Raw genomic sequence first — 21,442 nt, forward strand, 5'->3', positions numbered from 1 at the left:
CAACTGTCACCTTGGATTTGCAGCTGAACTAGATTCCAAGCCCACAGGAGGAGGTGGGACCAGAGGGAGCAAGGCCAGTGAGTGCAAGGCAGGTACTGAGACCAGACTCCTTGAACTTCAGACCTCTAACTTCCTGACAGGTGGCCAAACACTGGGTGTCACACGGCTATGAAGAGAGACTGTGGCACGTCCCTGCCATCCCAGCTACTCGGGAGGCCACGGCAGGAGGATCAGAAGATTGAGGCCAGCCTTAGCAATTTAGCAAGACCTGGTCTCAAGATAAAACATGAAAAGGGCTATATAGCTCAGTGGTAGAGTGCTCCTGGGTTCAATATCCAGTACTGAAAAAGAAAGAGAGAAAGACGGACGGACAGAAGGAAGGAAGGAAAGAAGGGAAGAAAAAAAGTTTTTGCCTATGTACCAGAGAAAGCAGATGCTGAGAACACTCTGCATTCCTGTGGGTCATTGTCCCTTTCCAGTGCACATGCCTCTCGCAGGAGCGGTGGCCTGGGCTCTTAGTGGCCCAGTGTCCGGCCAGCTGTGCGTAGGATTCTGCTGCCAGACAGGCTCAGCAGGGCAGTGGCCTTTTGTAGGAGACAGGTAGGGCTGGACCAGGGCGTGGGAGGGATGCCCCCCTAACTGAGGAGAGCATCACACCCTCCTTGGCTTCCCCCAGGAAGGGGACAGGTGTGGATGTCACACCTCGGGAGCCGGTTTTGCTGGCGTGGCATGTCCTGTGGGGGACGTTTCAGTCACAGGCACAAGGCTGCTAATGGAATCTGCCCAAGTGTTCCTTCACTGTGGCTTTGAAATCAGTCTGGCTTCAGGCATCAAAGGGCACAGGGGACCGGGGGAGGGAGGGTGTGGGGGATGGAAGTGTGAGCTGCATTTGATGTGACCAGAAGTGAGGAAATAAAAAGCCACAGGAGAGGTGACAGCCTACGACTGATACTCACCAGCTGCTGTCCTGTGGCAGACGTGTGTAGGAGTTCGGTCTCTTTTGGGGTCTCCTATTTGAGAAACATTCCTTCTTTCAAGGAATCTCTCAAGCCCTTGAACAGATAAACTGAAGGAATTAGAAAGAAATCCCTTATATTTATTTTTACATGATGAGGATAAAGTGTCTTTCACCCTTCCTGACCCTCTTCATTTCTCCAATCTGTTCCTCATTCGCCTCCCGTTCCCATATAGAAAGATTCTTCCCTATTCTGAATGAATAAGCCCATTAAAACTCCCTCTCTCTAGATCGCCTTAGAATTAAGAAAGAAATATTCAAAAATTGCAAAAAAAAAAAAAAAATGCGAATCCAGACTGGTCAGAAATTTCTAAAACCCGTCACGTTGCTGGAAGAGTTTGGGGAGAGGGTCTTTTTGGGATAGGTAGAGGAAAATGTGTCTTATGAAAAGAGTACCAGGCCACAGGAGAGCAATTAGAAATTAATAACCGTGATTATACCAGCCCTCTGGGCTACTGGGCTATTGATTTAAAAATGAAAGTTTAAAATTGTGGCACCAGGGACCTGGAAAGAATAGAGGAAGTGAGACCGCTTTCGAGTTTTCAAGTTTGAATTCCCAGGTTTCTAAACAGCATGGGATCTCATCTGAACTTGAGTTTATTTTACTTTATTTTCCTGAAATAGGAACTCAGAAGAAGCCCCTGAGCGGCTCCAAGGAAGGTAGAGAGGCCCTGAATGAGGAGGAAGGACAGGGACTCCTGCCCCGCCCCTGGCCCCCAACCCTCCCATCCGGCTTCCACCTCCCCCTCCACCCTCAGCCTCTCCTTGGGAAGTGCTGGTGGCCCCAAGATGAGAGAGTCACCTTTGTAGGGTGGCGTTAAAAGCATGAGTCACACATATTCCCTAGTACCTAGAAGGAATCCAGATGACATCTGCAGGCAGAGTCCAGGGGGAGACATCTTGGGGCGCATTCCTGACTTTCCTTCCCTGGCCTGTCTTGGGAAGCGATCGGCAGTTGTGTGTGTTGTGCACTGAGGCCCAGCACAGCAGAGGCATGGGGCAAACCTGGAACCCTGAGAGTTACCAGCTGGTTGATTAATTTTGACATTTTTGTATCCTCTGGGCTGTGCCCTTCAGCCTAACCTTGACAGTGACTCTCACTAGTGAGCTCCAGAGCTTGCTCTTTGTCCTACCACTCATCCTTGCCCCAGAGTTCTGCGTCCCTCAGGAGCAATAGTCTTTACAGAAGGAAGGACAGCAAGCACGGGATACCAGACAGAGTCAGGTTAAGACACGAGCAGCCGGCCACCCCTCGTAGCAGGCGCTCCTGCCCGAGCCTGCAGCAGGTCTCTTGCGGAGACACAGGCAGCTGTAGGCAGGTGTGTGGACTGATCCTGGGTCCCGCAGGGGTCTCCTGTCCTGAGATAGGCCAGCTCCCCCAACACGAAGATCTGTGCCCCCTCATTGGGTAGTAGCAGTGACTAGGGGTCATCAGATGACCTTGCTGAAGGGGCTAAAACAGAAGAGAAAGAAGATGACCTGTGCCGTGTGACAGTGGCAGGACTTGCTTTGAGACACACAGTAAAAATCACATCGGGGGCTGCAGTTGTGGTTCAGCGGTGAGCAGTCGTCTTGCATGTGTGAGCACCACATAAAAATCAGTAAATAAAGGGGTTGTGTCCATCTACAACTAAAAATATTATCTATATTTAAAAGGGGGGGGGGAGGACGCCATGGTGCACGCCTGTAATCCCAGGGCTCAGGAGGCTGAGACAGGAGGATCGCAAGCTCAAAGCCTCAGCAATGGCAAGGCACTATGCAACTCAGTGAGACCCTGTCTCTAAATAAAATCCAATACAGGGCTAGAGATGTGGCTCAGTGGCACCGAGTTCAATCCCCGGTACCCCTCCCCCCTCAAAAAAAAAAAAAAAACCCAGGAGGGACTCTCAAAGAGCTGGGATACATTGCAATGATTGGAGGTGACCTATTTGTGTGACCTAGAGAACACTAAATGTAAACACCTGAGTATTTTTTTTGACTTATTTAGACCTCTTATTTGGAACGTCATTCCCAGTTTAAGCCTCTACCCTTGAAAAGAAACCATACAAAGATGATTTGACACAATTGCCATTATTTGTCACTCTATGGATCATCAGGGTTGTTGCAGTTATCCGATTACCAAGAGCACCTCCCTCCGCTGGGGTTCCTCAGGAACACAGATCTGAGCACCTTCTCCAGAAACCAAGACCCCTCCTGCCATGATTCCCCCCCAGGGGCCAGCGTTCCAGCAGGAAAGGTGGTTTCCTAATGGTGAGAGCCGGGGGAGGGCTACACCCAAGACTAATCACAGCCAGGCAGGAGGCACACGCCTGAAATCCCAGGGTCTCAGGAGGCTGAGGCAGGAGGATCACGAGTTCAAAGCCAGCCTCAGCAACAGCAAGGCACTGAGCAACTCACTGAGACGCTGTCTCTAAATAAAATACAAAATAGGGCTGAGGATGTGGTTCAGTGGTTGAGTGCCCCTGAGTTCAATCCCTGGTACCAAAAAAAAAAAAAAAAAAAACTACTAATTACAAAGGGGTAGGCAGCTTCAGAACCCTCAGCGCGGAGCTGCAAGCAGCCTCCAGGGGACAGCCAGACTTGGCAGATGTGATGAATGAGCATGCGGTCCCCTGTGACGCGTGTATTTAGTTGTATCTTCCATGACAACCAAGAAAGCAGTGGCCACTTGTGTGTTTTTATATGAAGAGGCTACGGGGGGCGGGGGGGTGAGGGGCCTGTCATATGCAACAGACTAAAGAGAGGATCAGGCTCTGAGCTGAGCAAGACCCCCCTCTGAGATGCCAAGGCCCGGAGCTTTCCCCGAACCTCATCTGCATCTTTTTAATTCCAACCCACCCAGCAACTTAACCAGGGTCAACAGTTATATCTCAAATCACACTGAATTAAATTAAATTATTTTTAATTGAATAAATCAAATTGAAATAAATTGAATACGAAGTACAAAAGTAAATGTTAACCCATTCATCTAAACTATGGCTCGTAACTCCAGAATCTTCTCGTTTCCAGAGGTTTGAAAACAAATCTCACTTTTCCCCGGATTAGCCGACACTTCGTTGCTTTGCTAATCGCTCAAGATATCCCCCTCCTTACAGTTGACAGTGACTCGGCCCCTTGCAGGACACACGAGCTATCTCCAGACGCTCAGGTTCTCTCTGCTGCCCTCTTGTTGCCCCCTGTCCACCCACTTATTGAAGCAGTCTAAAGCCAGTTGACCTCGAACTTCCCATGTGTGAATCTCCTGGAGAGCCCTGGAAACAGCACAGACCGCTGGCCCCACTCCCAGGGCTTCTGAGGAAGCAGGTCAGAAGCCCAGGAAATTTCACGGTTAACAATTCCTAGGTGATCCTGATGCTGCTGGCCCCGTGACAAAGTTCTGATTTAAAGAGATGCCTACGATCTTGAGTGCATGGGGGCATTACCTGGGAAGCTTTCAAAGCCATCTGTTGGGCTGGGGACGTAAGTCGGTGGCAAAGCATGGGCTTAGCGTGTGCAAGGCCCTGGGTTCCATCCCCTGCACTGCAAACAATAAAATAAAAAATAAAAACCTATGCCTGAGTTCCACCCTCAGATATTCTGATTTAATTTGTCAGGAACGTGGCCCACCCGTGGGTATTTCTTAAAGTAAAGCAGGTGATTCTCAATGCGCTAGAGGATTGAGGACCACTGGGTCAGGAAATGGGAAGTAGCAGAACTCAGGAAAGCCGACAAAATGCTGTAGGAAGACTGTCAAGAGCAGCTAGAAGTTAACACTTGAGCCTGTGTTTTGTCCTTCCTGGTCTGATGAGGAGTGGTGGTCAGGGGCAGTACAAGTGCGTCAGTGTTAGTCTTGCCTTGACCTTGACATTGACCTTGACCTGTCCCCAGATCACATAAACATTGCAGACTCCAGTGTAAGGTGATGAAAAGCCACCTGGTCCTCGTGGGGAGACTGTTACCTTCACCCTGGGTACCCAGTAAAGCTGTCTGTTGGAAGCGAGGAGAAAGGCAAAGCAAACCCTAAATTCTGTATTTTAGGGTTTGGGAACAGGCTAGTGACTACTGATAAAGCCCAGCACATCTTTGATGGCAGAACGTTGTCATATCGTCCGTGCACAGTCGATCTTGCTGATGTTGCTCTAACACACAGCTCTCGTGGAAGGCCCAGGCCAAAGTCTGGCACATAGAGTATGATGGACGGACAGACGGATGGACTGACTGACAGCTGAGTTGGGCTATAGGTGACCAGACCTCCTTGGTCTCTTTGAAGTGTAGACTATTGTACATTATTTCCTCTGTGTTCTTTACCTTTCGGCAGCACCTGATTTGGGTATTCATTTTGATCACTCTCTTAAAAAAGAGCCTGTTGCAATGAGTGGGTTCCTTGGTTACCTTCACTCTCTTAGCCTTTGCTTTACCACTCGGATATTATTCAGAGTGAAATCTCACCCACGGTCGGTGTGGGGCTCGCTCACGTCCAGATCCTAATCCTATTGAAAGTGTTCACTGTGCAGTTTTTAGGTCACCTTCTCGTGGGTCCGAGGCACACACACGGGCCCGTCATTATCTCAAAACTGATTTCCACAGGACACAACCAGAATTATTACAAGGCTTTTCCTGGTTTTCATCTGACTGTACCCTATTGTAGCCATGGGGCCTTGCATTGGGGCCATGGCCTCTAGAGAATGAGGCCAAAAACATTCTCTTAAGCGTAACCTATTTATCTATTGGAGGGAAGGGGCCTTTTTCAAGCAACCCAAAATACTCCATGCTTTCTAGTTATTTTTGCCAGGGACTTTCTTATCTCGTTCTCATTTGTGCTCCCAGCACAGCAGTCGGGTTCAGTGTTGCTGGGACCATTTGTTGTAGGAGACACTCACTCGGGTGTGGAGAGCGAAAGCAATAGACTGTACTGACCTTCTGGTCAGTGGAGGCAGGCCGGATATGGGACTCCGGGTGCCCATCCATCTTCCCCAGTGGGATATCTCTGCTAGCCAGGCTAGTTGTTCATAAGCTGGACAGAATTGGGCTGGAATTGCTGGACAGAATTGGGTGTGTGGATCAACAGTTTCGAGTTGTTCTGCCTCGTGTACAGAGAGAAGCGCCCAAAGGGCTTGATCCTTAGATTACAGTAAGACTACTTTTCAGCCTTCCCAGAGGAACACCTTCATATAAAGCCCAGAGTTCCCTTCCATCCCCATGAGCACAACTTGCAGGATCGAGGTAGTTTTGGTGGTGGTGGTGATGATGGTAGTTTTTGTGCCAGAGATTGAACCCAGGGACACTTAAACACTTAGTCACATCCCCAGCCCTCTTTATTTTTATTTTTTAATTTTGAGATAGGGCCTCCTCGCTCAGTTGCTGAGGGTGGCCTTGAACTCGTGATCTTCCTGCCTCAGCCTCCCGGGTCGCTGATTACTAAGGCGTGCACCACCAGGCCTAGGGTTAGGTAGTATTAATTTATTTAATCTTCAAACGTCTCATGAGCCCCTTCAGTGCGCCAGGCCCTAGGCTGGGTGCCAGGAACACAGAAATAAGGGTGATGTGTGCCCTTCAGGTGGTCACAGTGCAGTGGGAACTCCTCCTGTACCTGGGACCATCAGTGTGGTGGACAAGGCCATCGCCTGGACTGGGAGCTGCCAGGACGGTCTGGTGGCACTTGGCTTCCCTAAGCCCCCAGTGTGGGACCGGTTGCCTCCCAGTGAACCAGGAGTAGAGGCAACGAGGAGCCCGGGTCTCATTGCACTGGCTGGGGCACGACAGGAAGTGACTTAGAACATTGTTCTTAGTGCACTGTGAGACCCCGGGAGGCTGTTAGCAGAGGAGGGGACCCTGAGCTGCAGCTTCTCCAGCCCCCTCCTCCTTGGCCCATTGTAAACACAAAAATCCCAGGAAATCTGATCCCGATGGCAGTTAGAGGATTCCCTCCCCTCCACAGCACAGAGATGGAAGGGTGAGGCTTTGCGGGGAACGCCGGCTCTTCTGAGGTCACGCCTGTTAAGTACTGGACACAAGGTGGTCACTGGATGCACAGTACTGCCTCTGAAGCCGCTCTGTAGGACAGGACACTGTGGGCTTTCCTCAAGCCTGAGATCTGGCCAAGAGCAGGAGTCAGGAGGCACAGGAGCGAGGCTTCTGAAAGCCCAGCAAAGAAAGCAGATTACGAAGTCGCCGTTAGAGGTGCCGCCGGAGAGTGAAAGTTGAACAGAATGAGGCCTTTGGTCAAGTGGTGAAGCCCCTGATGGCCTCAACAAGAACTGACTCAACAGAGCGGGGCTTCTCGGCCATGGCATTGCCCAGGCTTTAGGCTGGATAACGCTTGGTGGTGGCCGGGTGGAGGAGGTGCTGTCCTGTGTTTGCAGAGGGTTTAGCTGCCCTGTGCCCACTAGATGCCAATGACACGTGCCCAATCACAACCAAAAATGACTCCGGACCTCACCCAGGACAGTGGAGAAGTGGAGGCCTGGACCCCACATTCAGGACGTCTGACAGCCAAGGGCAGGTGGTGGGCGCTGGAGGAGGAGGTCAGGTAGGGCAGGTTGCTGACCGTCGTTGTTGTTGTTTTGCTGTTCTGTTTCTAGTGGACACTGCAGTTGTTTCCCGTAGGGAAAGAACTAGATAAGAGAGAAAGCCGGAGGGTAGTCACGGAGCCGCCTCTGTCATCATTTCACAAACATCAGGCATCTCCAGTTACCAGGCTCTGCCAGGCTCCGGGCACACCAGCGTGAACGAATGATAAGTGCTTTACCCCACAACTACTAAACATTTCAAACTGACGGCAAAGCATGGAACCCCAACATGGGGCCTTGCTCAGCCTGGTGGTGAGTGAGGCATAGGGGCGCTGCTGCCTTGGGACCCCGTGGTACAAGCACCAGGGCACGGGAGGCGCAGGACAATGAGGAGGCACCTTGACCGAGAGCAGGGAGCACAGGACGTGGTGCTCGAGGGTTAAACTGCCCTGTCAGGATCACCCCTGATTACCCAATGAGATGGCCACAGGCGAGGCCTGCGCATCTGCAAGGAATCCAGAGGGGCTGGTTATTCGTGAAGGACAGGACGGGGGACGCTCTTGGCAGGGGCCAGATCAGGAAGGATGTCACAGAACAGGCAACGTCATCGTCAGATCCGCCCTCTCAGATCGTCCCTCTGCCCGGGCCCAGGAGTGGCAGCACCTGGCAGCAGCCAGGAGAGGTGCTGGGCTGGGGCCTGCTTCCCCCGGGGTGGTGGAGGTGGGATAGGAGGAGGGACGGTTTAGACGCAGGACTTGGTGGTTGATCAGCTCTTGCCATGGTCTGAGTGTTGGTCCCCTCCAAAACGGAATCCCCAGTGGTATTTGGAGGCAAATCCTTAGGAAGTAATTAGGTTATGAGAGTAGGACCCCATAGTGGCATTAGTGGCTTTGTAAGAGGAAAAAGAGAGTCCCCAGTTAGCAGGCTTGCTGGTTTACCATGCGATGCCCTCTGCTGAGCCAGGACCCGGCAAGAAACCCTCACCAGATGCCAAGCGGATGCTGGTGTGATGCTTCAGAACCATGAGCTAAACAAACGTCTACTCCTCATAAATTACCCAGCCTGTGGTATTCTGTTATAGCAACAAAAAACAAACTAAGGCAGCTGTTGAGAGGGAAGTTCAGAGAGAATGATTCCATTTTCCAGTTTGGGCAACTCACTGGGGGAGAGATGCGGAACTACTTGGAAAGGAATTTGTCTAAAGGAAGAAGGAAAAATTAATTTTCTTAGGGTCTTTAAGTTTAATAATCTGTAGGCAGTTGGAAAGGGGGTTGGGGACTCAAAAATATGACCCAGAGGCTTTGATTTCAGAATCATCAGCACATTGATGCTAACTGTAGTCATGAATATTGTGGGATCAGATGGGGGAGGCTTTATTGAGATATCACTCCCGGGCGGAACTCGATCAGACCCACAGAGGGGACAGGGGAGAAACCGCGTGGAAGCTCGACCGGACTGGACTTTTATGGGGCTTACAGCAGGAAGGGAAGGGCTCAGGACAGGAAAAGTGTTCCTAGGGTCCCTTGCCCCCTTGGAGTTGGTCAGGGGAGTTGGCTGAACTCCAGGATTGGACCGGGGGTCCTGCTGATTGACAAGCGTTAGTCAGGAGATCTGGCTGATTGACAGGCATTTCCGACAGCATCTGATTGATGTTCTTTTCCTGCGCGGGCTCGGGCTGCTTTGTTCTAAGTTACCACTAAGTCGCCACCCAGTCGCCGCCACCGACCTAACAAATATTTCTGTGATCATCCTGGAGTATGTGCAGCATTGGACCTGGGAGGATCTGGATTCAATAGTTCTATCTGGAATTATATTAAATGGCTCCAAAACTGAGCTACATAAACTTCTTTGCTTTATAAAGTAACGAGAATCTGGTGTTTTGTTATAGCAAGATACCTATCACCTCCTGCCTTAGGAGGACCCCCTCCTCTGTCATCTCCTCCAGGATGACTGACATGGCAGTTACCTCTCCTTGGTCCTCTCTTTAGTCCTGAGATGCAGAAAACCAAAGTCAACTCTGCTTTTCCTCATCCTGAAATGCAGACACAGCTTCCAAGATGCAGGCTCTGAAATCACAGCTCACAGACAATAAGCAGTTGTAAATGCTAATGAACGCTGTGACCTTGCTGTTCTGCAGCCAGCAGAAGGCTCATTAGCTCTGTGCAGCAGAACTAATCCTCCATGAGTCAGACCAGCAAAACCTACAAGGATTTTTGTCACCTCTCTGGGGAGATGCTGCCATGCCCCCTGCTCAGCATGTATTAAAACATCTTGCTTTTACATTCTCCAGCAGGCTCTCTTCTCCCGAGGCCAAAACCCAAGTGCCATTTATTTGGGGTTTTATTTTTGCTTTTGTTTTCACAGTCTTTCTGTGCAAAAAAAAAAAGGAAAACCTCGTTGTATTCAAATGTTTCTTGTGGTCACACATAATGATAGCGTTGTTCACACTGGAAGAAAAGGCAAGATTCATTTTTAAATTTGAGCGAAGATAGAAGGCTCCCCCACAGCAGCTGGCGGCATGTGACATTTGCGCAGGGACCCAGTGACTTCAGTTCACAGTAAATGAGGAATCGTTTAGCTGTGGTCCCCGATAAGGAAGAAATCATTGGAGCCGTGGAAAGGATCTTGCTGCTCTCACATTTTGTCCACCAGGGTCACGTGGAACAGCCAAGCTATTTAAGATCACTTGAAAGCACGGAGCATTTAATTCTGGATAACTTGCTGTATAGAAAGTTTTAACTCTGGAAAAGATTTCCCGTGCCACCCGGCATATAAATATCTCAACATAGCTTTCAGGAAATTTCTTTTCAAATTAATGTTAGTCTAAATCAGACCCAATGAGTGAAATCTACCAGCCAGGTGGGGCCAAGGCAGATGCATTCAGGAAAAATATCTCATCTCGGAGTCTTAGATTATCAGCTCTGTGGGATCCCAGGGGTCCCCCTGTGTCTACCATTTCTGGAACAACAGTGATCACAAAATATTGAGCAGTACAATAAAGTGTTTTGAGAAAGGAACCACATTTACACCACTTTTATTATAATGTGTTGCTGTAATTGTTATATTATTCATCTTTGTACCTCATTTACACATTAACCCTTATTATAAATATATATGTATAGGAAAAGACAACGTCTGTAGGGTTTGGTACTAAGTGCAATTTCAGGCATCCCCGAGGGGGGTCTTAGAACAACACATCATCCCATAGGTGAAGGGCAACTGCTGTACGTAGACCCATTTCTAAGAACACGTCTTCACGGCAGTGAGTGAGGGTGCCAATATAATTGGGGGGCTTGAGAGAAGAGCTGCGGAGGAAGTAGTGTCAGGACAGAAGCTCCATCTCCTAGCGCCTGGCCCCACTCCCCCTGCCTACCGGGCGGGTTTGGCCTGGCCCAACTCTGCAAGGATCTGCAGTGGGCAGTGAAGTGGAAACCCTGTCCGTCATGCTGACTGTTTTAAGGACATTTCATTCCACCCCAACTCCTTGGAAATGGTCCTTCCGGTTTCAGCATGCACGTCTTTTTTGGTACTGGGGATTGAACCAAGGGGCACTTATCCACTGAGTCAGACAGCCCAGCCCTTTTTTGTATTTTGTTAGAGACAGGGTCTCACTGAGTTGCTTAGCGCCTCGCTGAGTTGCTGCAGCTGACCGTGCACTCATGGTGATCCTCCTGCCTCCAACTCCCGAGCCACTGGGATTTCAGGCATGCACCTCCACACCCGGCTTCAGCTTGCACATCTTCATCACCTGACCCTCGGCTCTGTGCTCCTTAGGGATGTGCCTGACCCTCAAGGTGGCCCTCAGTCCATGTCAAGTACATTAGTGGATGGAAGAGTCAGGAAAACAGAACAGGATTCTTATGACTGGATGACGTCATCCAGAGGCCTCAGACTCAGAAAGCCCAGGGAGGGTGGATGGAGGGATGGAAAGTCGGACAGCAGCACACACAGAAGTGCCCTCACCTGCCCGGTCTGAGTGAGCGCGGTGGACGGGGGCTAGCAGCAGTGCGCATGCCCTATCTGAGGGCATTCAGCCTCAAAAAAGTGCCGCCTCTGAGCTTGCCAAAGAGAACTGCAGAGTCAAATGCAGTGGGCGATGTCACTTTGCAACATCTGATGAGGAAGCGGTATTGCAGCTGCGGTAGACAGACGATTGTCATCACCCCTCCCCAGCGCCCCCGTCCTAATCCCCAGGTCACACGGCAAAGGGGAGTTCACAGCCGTGATTAATTAAGTTAAGGATCTTAAAATGGAACTGAAGTGAATTTTTATACATAGTGCCTTGTGTTTTAGGCATTAAGCCAACATTAGTTTATTCAATTATTATTTACTGTTTACAGGAAAAAGAACATAGGCCTTAGCAGGATTCACCTTGTCCTAGGCTAGTAGTACCAGGAGAGCCAGGACCCCTAAGTCCTGAGCTATTTAGTGCTTTGTGATCCAAAAATGCCACAATATCGTTTTCCTACCAAATCTCATTTTCAGAGTCAAAACAACGAGTAATAGCACATGCCCGGGAGGGGAGCTTGGCTACACTTTGGAACTAAGATCTACCTTCATGTCCTCAGACCCTTTGAGAGAAATGAAAAGTAAATCGTTTTTATTTTGAGACCACTTGTGTTCGTAAGGAGGTCTCATGAACGACAGAACTTTCTCAAGTTCTCGTTCACTCACTCATGTTCTGCACTCTCCAAAGATGAGTCCTAAGATAAGAAAGACCAGCACAGAATCAGGCAACGTGTCTGCTCATGGAATCCATGGGCTCCTCAGCGGAACCCAGTGTGTCTTGTGTGGACACCCCCTAACATAAGACTCCAAAATATGAGCCTGATCTCCAAGAGGCAAGCTCCTCTGAGCCTGAATAGCTTGTTCAAAACATACCGCCCCTCAAACACGAAGCCCGGGCGTTCCCAGACCCTCCCATAAAGGTAATGCGCACAGGTGTTGGGAGGGAGAAGCTGACAGGTGAGGAGAGCATCCACGTGGGGCCGGTAGGTAGGCTGCTTGCTCCCTTGTGTGATCACCAGGTTCCCCTGCGGTGAGAGAAAGCTGTTTACCTGGTGGATTTCCAGATGCACAACTGGCCTTGGCCGTGGGGGTAAAGAATGCCTTCTTGGGATCATAAAAGAAAAAAGACTGTTTCTCTCCTCTCACGTGAGCAGGGACCAGATGTGTGGGCTTCTCCCCACACTCCAAGCAGTTCTCCAGGGAACACCAACTAGGAACCCTGTCCTTCATTTTCACTCTGGCACTTAGTGTCAGATCCCACAGAGCCCCCAAAGACTGTCCTTGTTTCTAATGCCAGTGGCAAGGAGGGATCCGTCACCTCTGCTTCTGACCAACTTGCTGTGACTCTGGGGTTCCAGTGACCCTCACAGTTCAGAACTCAGGGGAGCACGTCATGCTCACCAGTTTTTTTGTTGTGTTTTTTTTTTTTAGAAGAAATCTGGATGATTTTTATCTATAATTGCATATTGGGGATGGTATGCTGAGGTATGACACCAGGCTTAGAAGCTGTCAATGAAGGGTGGATAAGTTTACACTTTTAAAAAATTGCCTAAGGGGCTGGGGCTGGGGCTGAGAGGTAGAGCGCTTGCCTATCATGCATGAGGCACTGGGTTCAATCCTCGTCACCAGCTAAATATAACAAATGAAATAGAGGTATAAAAAATACAATAACATTTTAAAAGTTGCATTAAAAATACCATACATAACACCAAAAATTGGGGGAGTTGTTTGGTGTGTATTGAGCTTTAGTTTTGCAAGATAAAAAAAAGTTCTAGACACCTGTTACACAATAATATGGCATTAGAAAGGATCAGACGAAAGGACAGAAGGAGAAAGTGTGTGTGTGGGGGTGGGGGGACAGAGCTTCCTTACCCCTGGGGGCACAGCACCCTCCCAGTGCCACCAGGTTTCAGCAGCCTGAGCTCATCAAATGTCATTGTCCAAGAATTTTTATAGAGCTTATCTCCAGCCCCTGGTTGGTTATTGGTCTTTCTGGTGACCAGCCCCACCCTGAGGCTATCTTGGTGTGTCACCAGGCTGTGATCCTAAGGGACTCATCAGGAATAAGATACCCCTGTCACTCGGGAAATCTCAAGGACTTTAGGTTCTCTGCAAGAGGAACCAGAGCCAAAGACCATGCATCCCATGCAATGCCACAGAAATGTTCTTGAGAAAAGGAATAAAAAATGTGAAAATGTTCGTAGAAACCTAAAAACACTTGGAAATATACAACTTCCAACAAGGTGCTGCGGATTTTCCTCGTGACAATAAGCCCTGAACTGAAAAGAGGTCCTTGGAGACTCCATGAACTACATTTTCATTTGTCAACCTAGATGACAATCAGAGGGAGAGATTCTCCAAAGAATCAAGGCATTTATTTGGAAAGAGCAGAGCCCTGCAGTGGGAATGTACGTGTCGTCGTGAGCTGTGAACAGGTGCAAGGGAGTTGGGGGGGGGGGGATTTTTAAAGGTAAAATGAAGAGGGTCACATGAGCTATTTTGAATGAAAGTGACTTAGGGAGGGATCTGTAACAAGGTGGTACAGTCCAAGACTGAAGAGCCAGTTGTTGGGCAGATGTCCTTGCAGAAGCACTTTTGGTGTATATCATGAGCGTGCTACGTCACAAACATAGACCAGATGCGTGTTTCTGCCTACAATGTCAGAATGTGTTGGAAAACACTAAACTCTCAGGTGACACCATGTTCATCATTGACAGTTCTCTGAACACTTGTGGGTCACCTGGTCATCATAAACCAGGCAACCACAGGCTCTTTTATTCCTATCTCAGTGTCTAAGATCAGTAACACGCAAGTCTCACTTTACACTTTACACAATTTTATATTTATTACAGAAAGGCTAGGAAGGGGTCAGGGGGCTGAACCGAGAGCAAAGGTAGAGAGCAGATATGAATGCAAAGAGTCACTGTAGGCGGTCAGATAAGATGAAGAACCAAGGCCAGAGCCTGGTGGCACACACCTGTCATCCCAGCAATAAGGGAGGCTGAGGCAGGAGGATCACAGGTTCAAATCCAGCCTCAGCAACTTAGTGAGGCCCTAAGCAACTGAGTGAGACCCTGTCACTAAATAGAAAAGGGATGGGGATGTGGTTCAGAGTAAGCACCTCTGGGTTCAATCCCCGGTACTAGTAAATTAATTAATTAAAAAAAAAAAAAGATTAAAACCAGCAAAGAACTTGTTCAGGGCTCAGAACTGTCAAAGTGCAGGAACTTATTCTAGGCCAAGTTTCAGACAGATGGCAGTTTCACAGTGTCACCTCGGAGTGGAACTTAGGTCATCACAGGCAAGAGAAGCTGCCCTCTGCTAAAGCCCAAGGACAGAGATGTGGACATTTGTCACTGTAGCAGTCTTCTGGGCAAGGCTCATGAAGAGAGACCAGGCCACCAGGTCAGGGTGCCACAGTGTCCAGTCTCAGGGCTCTGAGTGAGAAGGTCCCTTCTTTTGGAGTCTGGCATGTTTGACGAGCTCACGGGCCTGGCTTCGCCTGGGTTTGATTCGCCCGTGCATCCACGTGCTCCTGATTAATTTGACGGGTTCACAGTGGTCATTCTCATCAGCACGATTAACTTATTTATCGGTTTGTGCCTTAGGGTTGTGCCAGGCTGATGGTGGCTGTGCCAGGCTGATACAGAATCGTTTCACCTCAGCCCTTAAACTCAGAATGGAGTAACTCGTGGCACACTGCTGCTCAAACAGAGCCAGCCACAAAGGTCCCGGCTCGGCCTAAAAACTCCAGTTCTACACATCACGGGGTAACTCAGCAGAACACACCACACTCCACAGCAAGGCTACGGTGGCTTCTCAGCAGGGTCGTGGTTTCGGCAGAATCTTTTATGACGTGTTCTTGCTGTAAAACACACATCCACCAGATCCCCTCCTTCCCAACCCCTGGGTTTACCTTGACTTCATTATCTGTGGTTCGGCTTTGACCACAGTGACTCCATGTTGATGCTGACAACTTTCTCACATTCTGATCTCTCTCTCTTCAGATTCCACAATATAAACGTCTCACCAACTGGCCACACTAGTTTCTGCCCCTCCCTACCCCTCAGGACCCAGTGGAAGGCTCCGGAAGCCTAAATGTCCCTTCCACAATGTTCTCCTCTCACCCTCACCTCACCCCCGTGGGTGACGTAGGACTGCTGAAGGGTCGCAGGGTTGTTCGACAGCCACTGACAACTTCAGAGGGACCCATTCCGTCCATGCGCAGGCCCACTGTGTAGGTGCCCATCCTTCCTGGGACTCATCCAGGTGGACCAAAATGCAGTTCTGCCCCGGATGCCTTTCCCATTCCTGGGAACTGTGTCCCCTCGGTGCCACCTTCCTGCGGTCTGTCCCAGGGCACCACCGCAAGCCCCGTCCCCTTGGTCGAGTATCTCTCTAGCTGTGGCTGAATGACATGCCTGGCAACAGGAGTGTCATTTCTGTGCCTGTCCATTTGTCATTCCACCTCTAATAAGGCTCGGTGGGGACGAGAAGAAGAGCAGCTATTGTTCTGTGCAGACAGGCAGCTCTTTGACGGGGCCCCCGGGGCCTTGCGCCTCTCTGTGTCCTGTCTCTGCACAAACATGGCAAGAAGCAAGCTCTAGCCTGGAGGGAGGGGAGAGAGGCAAGAGGCCACGGTCCTGAAGTTAAGAGGCCACAAGGAAAGAAAGGGACTTCTGTGGAGAGGAGAGTCCCATTTAAGTTTCGGTCCCCTGGCCTGGGGCAGGCCGGGGAGGGGCTGGCGGAGGGAGGAAGGCAGTGGGTCAGCTCTGCGAGCCGTGACGCAGGGTGCCCTTCCTGGGGTTGAAATTGAGGAACTGAGGAGGCGTTGGTGGCAGGAGGCAGTGTCTCAGAGCGCAGCATGGAACAGGGGCTCCGGCCACCAGCTCCGCCTCATGTACCTACAAGGGCCGAGGAGATTCACCGCCCAAGGGGGATATGATATGGTCCAAAAACTTTTCCTGGATTTTTTCCGTAGGCGGCTGAGCCAGAGGCCGACTGCAGAAGAACTGGAGCAGAGGAACATTTTGAAACGTAAGTGACTAAGCCCACGGCCATCACAGACGCTCGCTCGGGGGCGACTCTCCTGATTACTGAGTGGTGGGTCACCAGGTTTCTACCTGGAGCCTGGGCAGAAAAGATTGAAAGCCTGTCCCATGGTTGAGGCTCGTCCCCGTGTGTTAGAACACCAAAGAGGACCTCCCCGTGGGGAAGGCAAGTGGGATGTCACTCAGCTCCACTTTGTTGGCTGGAAGCTCACAGACGGCTAAAGCACCTTCCTGCAGTGCCTGCCAGAGAGAAGCAGAAAAACTAGACCGAGTACTTAGTATTAAGTGGTTGAGAAGAGAGATCAGGTCACCTTTAAATCAAAATGGGCTTCAAAACAGTGACGAGGGTATTGAAGGGGGAGAGTCGTTTGAAAACTGAGACCACAAAACAGAACTTTCCATGGCAGCTCGCTGCTGTGGATAGAGTTTTCCAACACTAGCTTTGCAGTCGAAGAAAGCATTTCCAAGTGACTAAGCTTCATGGCCATCCCTCAGGATCCCACTGGCCTGGGGTAAGCCCACGTGACAGTCTCGTTCTGGAGAAGCCAGCTGTCACTGAGGCTGAGGACAGAAAAAAATAAATGAGCTCCTTGTTTGGTTCAGGACACGGGATGTTTGAATAGGGACAGAATCCATTGGGTGCTAAAAAATTAAAGAACACAAAATACTAAAAGAAAATAAGCACGTCTTGGACACCACCTTAGGGTGGTGGAAGATGTTAAGTAGATTTTAAATCCCACCACCCTGCTCACATCTGTGGGGTCATTGCCGCTGTTGTCCCTAACACTTTCCTCAGCATCGCTGACAAGTAATGTTTTTTAGTTTAATTCATGATACTTTCTAGCCCAACCCACAAATGCCCTTCTAACTTCTTTCCAGGAAAAAGAAATTGCACAGGTGTTTTGTTTGTTTTGGTTTCGGGTTTTTGGTACTAGGGATTGAACCCAGAGGCGCTTTACCACTGAGCCACATTCCCGGGGCCCTTTTATTTATTTGATTTGCTATTTTTGTTGTTGTTTTGAGACAGGGTCTCTCTAAGTTGCTGAGGGTCTTGCTAAATTGCCAAGGCTGGCCTTGAATTTGTGGTCCTCCTGCCTCAGCCTCCCAAATTGCAGGGATTGCAGACTGTCCCCTGCGCCAAGCCTGTGCAGCTTTGTAGACATTCTGTGTTACATGCTGCATGCATGCACACGCACACGCATGCACAATCTTTCAAACACTTAATTTTACAGTCTAAGAAAGTATCAGTCACGTAAGATCGTGCCCTGGGTGCCTTGATGTTTTCACTTAAAGTGTTCTCGATTTTGCTTTTCTCCCAGTGGTCTTGTGACTTGGTCTGCATTAAATGGTTTGTCAAGGGGGGATGTTGACGCTCACCCACCCCAGGAGGCTGCTGGCATGTGCAGTTCCTGCAGTGCCCATCTGCTTCACAGTCACCTGTCTCCATATCCTGGTCCCTTCTCCACGGCCACCACCACTTCCCCAAAGCTCAGAGGAAGCCATTTCAGGAAGGACCTTCCTCAGTCCCAGGGCACCTTGCTCATCTCCTAGGTCTCTAGGAATTTGTGGGCATAATTTTTCTAACCCACGAATGCCCTGAAAGTCCTCTAAGGCCACCGTGCTAGCCAGTGGAGTAGGGACTTCTTCGGTAGAACCCCGGCTGGGGAAATCTGGGCCTATGTAATGGCTCCCTTTGGGCCCCAGTCTGCTCCCTGACCTGATCCATTATAAACTTTCCATTGTGGGAGAGAAAGAAAAACAAGAGGTGAACATCAGTTCCTAAAATCAGAAATCAGATAACTCGACTTCCTCCTCTCTTCCGCCTCGCCCCACACGCTTAGCTGATCTGGGTCTGCTGTCCTCCGAGGAAGCTGCGTACAGCTCACTCACGGGACCCGTGGGACTTTTGGCCTCCGTTCTGACACGACTCCAAGAGGAGGGAGACGTCTGGGGATTGAAGAGGTTTTAGAAAACAGGGCTTATTTCAGTCAGGTTTAGACATGGAAGGTCCGAAGTCCCAAGCTGTCACCTCTGGTTTGCCCAGAGCCAGGCAGATCCCTGGAGAGTGGTTTTCACTGCCATTTACTTGTGCTAGTAAGCCTAGGGGGACCAAAATGGGAGTCCAAAGATTGTCACCATGGCTTTGTTTTATTCTGTACCCTCTTCCTTTTCATCTGGTCAAATAGCTACAAACCAAAGCAAAGCTTGGCCCAAGTCAAACAGGTTGATCTTTTCCCAGTTTCAAAACTCTGTAGAAATGAACTCATTTTTCCCCCGTGGGTTCTTACTTTCTCCTGCATACTGAAACTTTTGGGTTTTTTTCTAAATTTGTTGTCTTTTTAATGTATTCATTAATTTACTTTGATTGCTAAACAAAAATGTCTAGTGGTATAAAAAAAATGCTGAGATTTAAAAAAAAAAAACATGCTCAGTTTCTTCTGAAACTTATTTTCTAGGCTTTAAATGGCTAAAGGGGCCCCTTGGTCCGCGGTCAGCTCAGCACTCAGCTTTAGGTTGGGTTTGCAGCCCCTCCCTGCCTGGCCCCAGGAGCAGCCCTTGCTCTGTCCTCACCTGAGCACATAATGGACACCCTCTGATGGTGGCACCCTCAAGAATGACATCACAGACTTTTCCTGGCCTCTTTTCCTGTTGCCTTACGGGGTTGTCTTAGCAGCTTCTGCCTGAGAATTCATGACACTTGGTTTGTAAATGGCTTTGAACTAAAGGTATAGATTCCATAGGCAGTAGTTGGGCACCCTGCCCCTCAGAGGGACCTAAGGAAGGCATGTAGGAGATGAAGGTCCATGTTGTGTCACCTCTGGCACAGAATGCCCACCTTAGAGGCTCAGCAGGATCCTGTAGGGTCAGAAGTATGAGGCCAGCACCAGTAATGAGGAGGGCTGGCCCCAAGAAAATCAAACCTGACCACAGGAAAAGGCTCAAGTGTTTGCCTAACTAATTAACCCTATGGGGGGACTTGGGACGTGCCCTTCACGTCTTCATTTGTAAACCAAGGTGGTAGTCAGTGGTTTCTGTCAATATTAACCAGGTGTCCTGGGCTGCCTCTGGGGTGGACTCCCAGGCTACTTTCTTTCTCTCTCCCACCTACAAACGTGGCTGACTGGGGTCCCCCATCCGATTCTTCTTATCTGCCTCCCAATTTATTCTCTGATAGATTAATTCTTAGTGAGGTACTAATGGCTAACTAGTTTCATAGGTTTTGTCTCTGGGAAGTTTGCATCTTCACAAATCCTACTCTTCGGGGGGGTCTCTCCTCTCCTGGGTCTTGCTGTCTGCCTCCCAACTTATATCTGATAGAGTAATTCATATTAAGCTATTAATGGCAGACTAGTTTAATCTAAAAGAAATTTGCATTGTTAAACAAAATTCTAAGATGGAGACAGGATCTTTAAAGGAAGGAGTAGCAATGGTGGAGGATTCCGGGCTTCTGTGGCTCCGGTGACCTGTCCCACAGCAGGATGTGGACATTTCTTGTACTGCCCTTAATCAAGGTTCTAATACCCAAAGGCAGTCAAGGCTGCAAAGTCTTGCCCTGGGGGTGTCAATCAGGACCTGAGCTCTGCTCAGAGGCCCCATCTGTTCCATGGGCAGTGTTGTCACCGTCAGTGTGATCTGGCTATATGGCTCTGGCTGTATGGGGTGGGACTGATTACCAGTCAGTCCCCACCCCCATTCCTATGCTCAGGGGTCTCCGTCTTTTGAAGATCTGTCCATACTTAGACAAGGAGAAGCCACCGAGGTATCAAGTGTGCAATGCAGCCAAGTAATTATCAAAATGCAACTTTATAAGTATGATTGCAAAATGAAAAAAAGAACAGGTATCCTTAATACCAAATATTAATACCAAATCAACTTCTGGTCTCCTTACACCAATGTCGTAATAAAACAGTGGTGGGAATCACAGGTCTTCTATGACATGAGTTGGCATGACGTGATTTTTTTTTCCAAGTCCGACAGTACTGTATTGATATGTGTGCTTCCGTAGATACCAAGGACTTCTTCCAAAGCACAGAGGGAAGTGATGATCTACCCAAGGTCATTGGTTAGCTGAGAAGAAGAGATAAGCCCCCATTCTCTGCCCCTAGAATATCTGCTCCTTTCCCAGAACCTCTTGCTTCCGCTCTTTAAAACTCTGCCAAGTCAGTCACCCACATTTTAAGCCGAGAACGTTTTTTAAGCTCTGAAGTCTTCTAAGACACCCCTGACTAGCCTCAATGCAGGCAATTGTACCCCACACTCTGGCCTCACACATGTTCTGTGGACTTCTTGGAAGATTCAAAGAATTAATGGAATCAGGGTTTGCGAAAGGTGAGCGGTTTGAAATTCCCCTTGGCGCAGCCTGCCGGCCTGGTTTCTCTCTGCATCGGGTGCAGGCCTGCCTTGCCATCCACCCCACAGTGCACCAGACACTGGGGCCACATGGCCATGAGCCCTTCGGTCTCTGGCGGCGCGAGGGGCTGTGAGTGAGGCCCACCTTCTTGTCCAGAGAAAGGAGCCTCTCTCCTCCCCAGAGGCCAAACTTCCTTGCTTTGTCACACATTTCTCAGCCCAGCATCTCGGCCTGGGGAGCCAGAACCCACCTGGCACAAGGTCACCCTGCTCACTAGGGGTTTAAAGCAGCGCAGGTAGTTTGGAAGTGTCCCCGCAGGCAGAAGGGTGGCCCGGGAAGGCGACTGGAGCGCCCTCGTCCCCTTTTCAAATGGAGGTCCTTGGACTAGACCAGCTGTGGTTCCAAGGAAGCACCCGTGGGTGACCTGCTGCCCTGAAATCAAAAGCGTCTTCACTGTTTCTTTCAGCTCGGAATGAACAAGAGGAACAGGAGGAGAAAAGAGAGATCAAGAGGCGACTAACTCGAAAGG

At 49.6% G+C, this 21,442-nt stretch overlaps 1 protein-coding gene across 4 annotated transcripts in view; it reads left to right on the top strand.

Moving 5' to 3' along the window:
• The window catches only part of Phactr1 (phosphatase and actin regulator 1), a 272,986-nt gene that overhangs the window by 245,008 nt on the left and 6,536 nt on the right, over nt 1-21,442 (top strand). For all 4 annotated transcript variants that reach the window (XM_071613691.1, XM_071613692.1, XM_071613689.1 and 1 more), the window contains 2 exons: nt 16,493-16,548; nt 21,380-21,441. In XM_071613691.1, coding sequence (XP_071469792.1) covers nt 16,493-16,548; nt 21,380-21,441 — 118 coding nt within the window. The remainder of the gene's footprint in view (nt 1-16,492; nt 16,549-21,379; nt 21,442) is intronic.

This window comes from Marmota flaviventris, chromosome 6, assembly GCF_047511675.1.
Source record: "Marmota flaviventris isolate mMarFla1 chromosome 6, mMarFla1.hap1, whole genome shotgun sequence".
Lineage (NCBI taxonomy): Eukaryota > Metazoa > Chordata > Mammalia > Rodentia > Sciuridae > Marmota > Marmota flaviventris.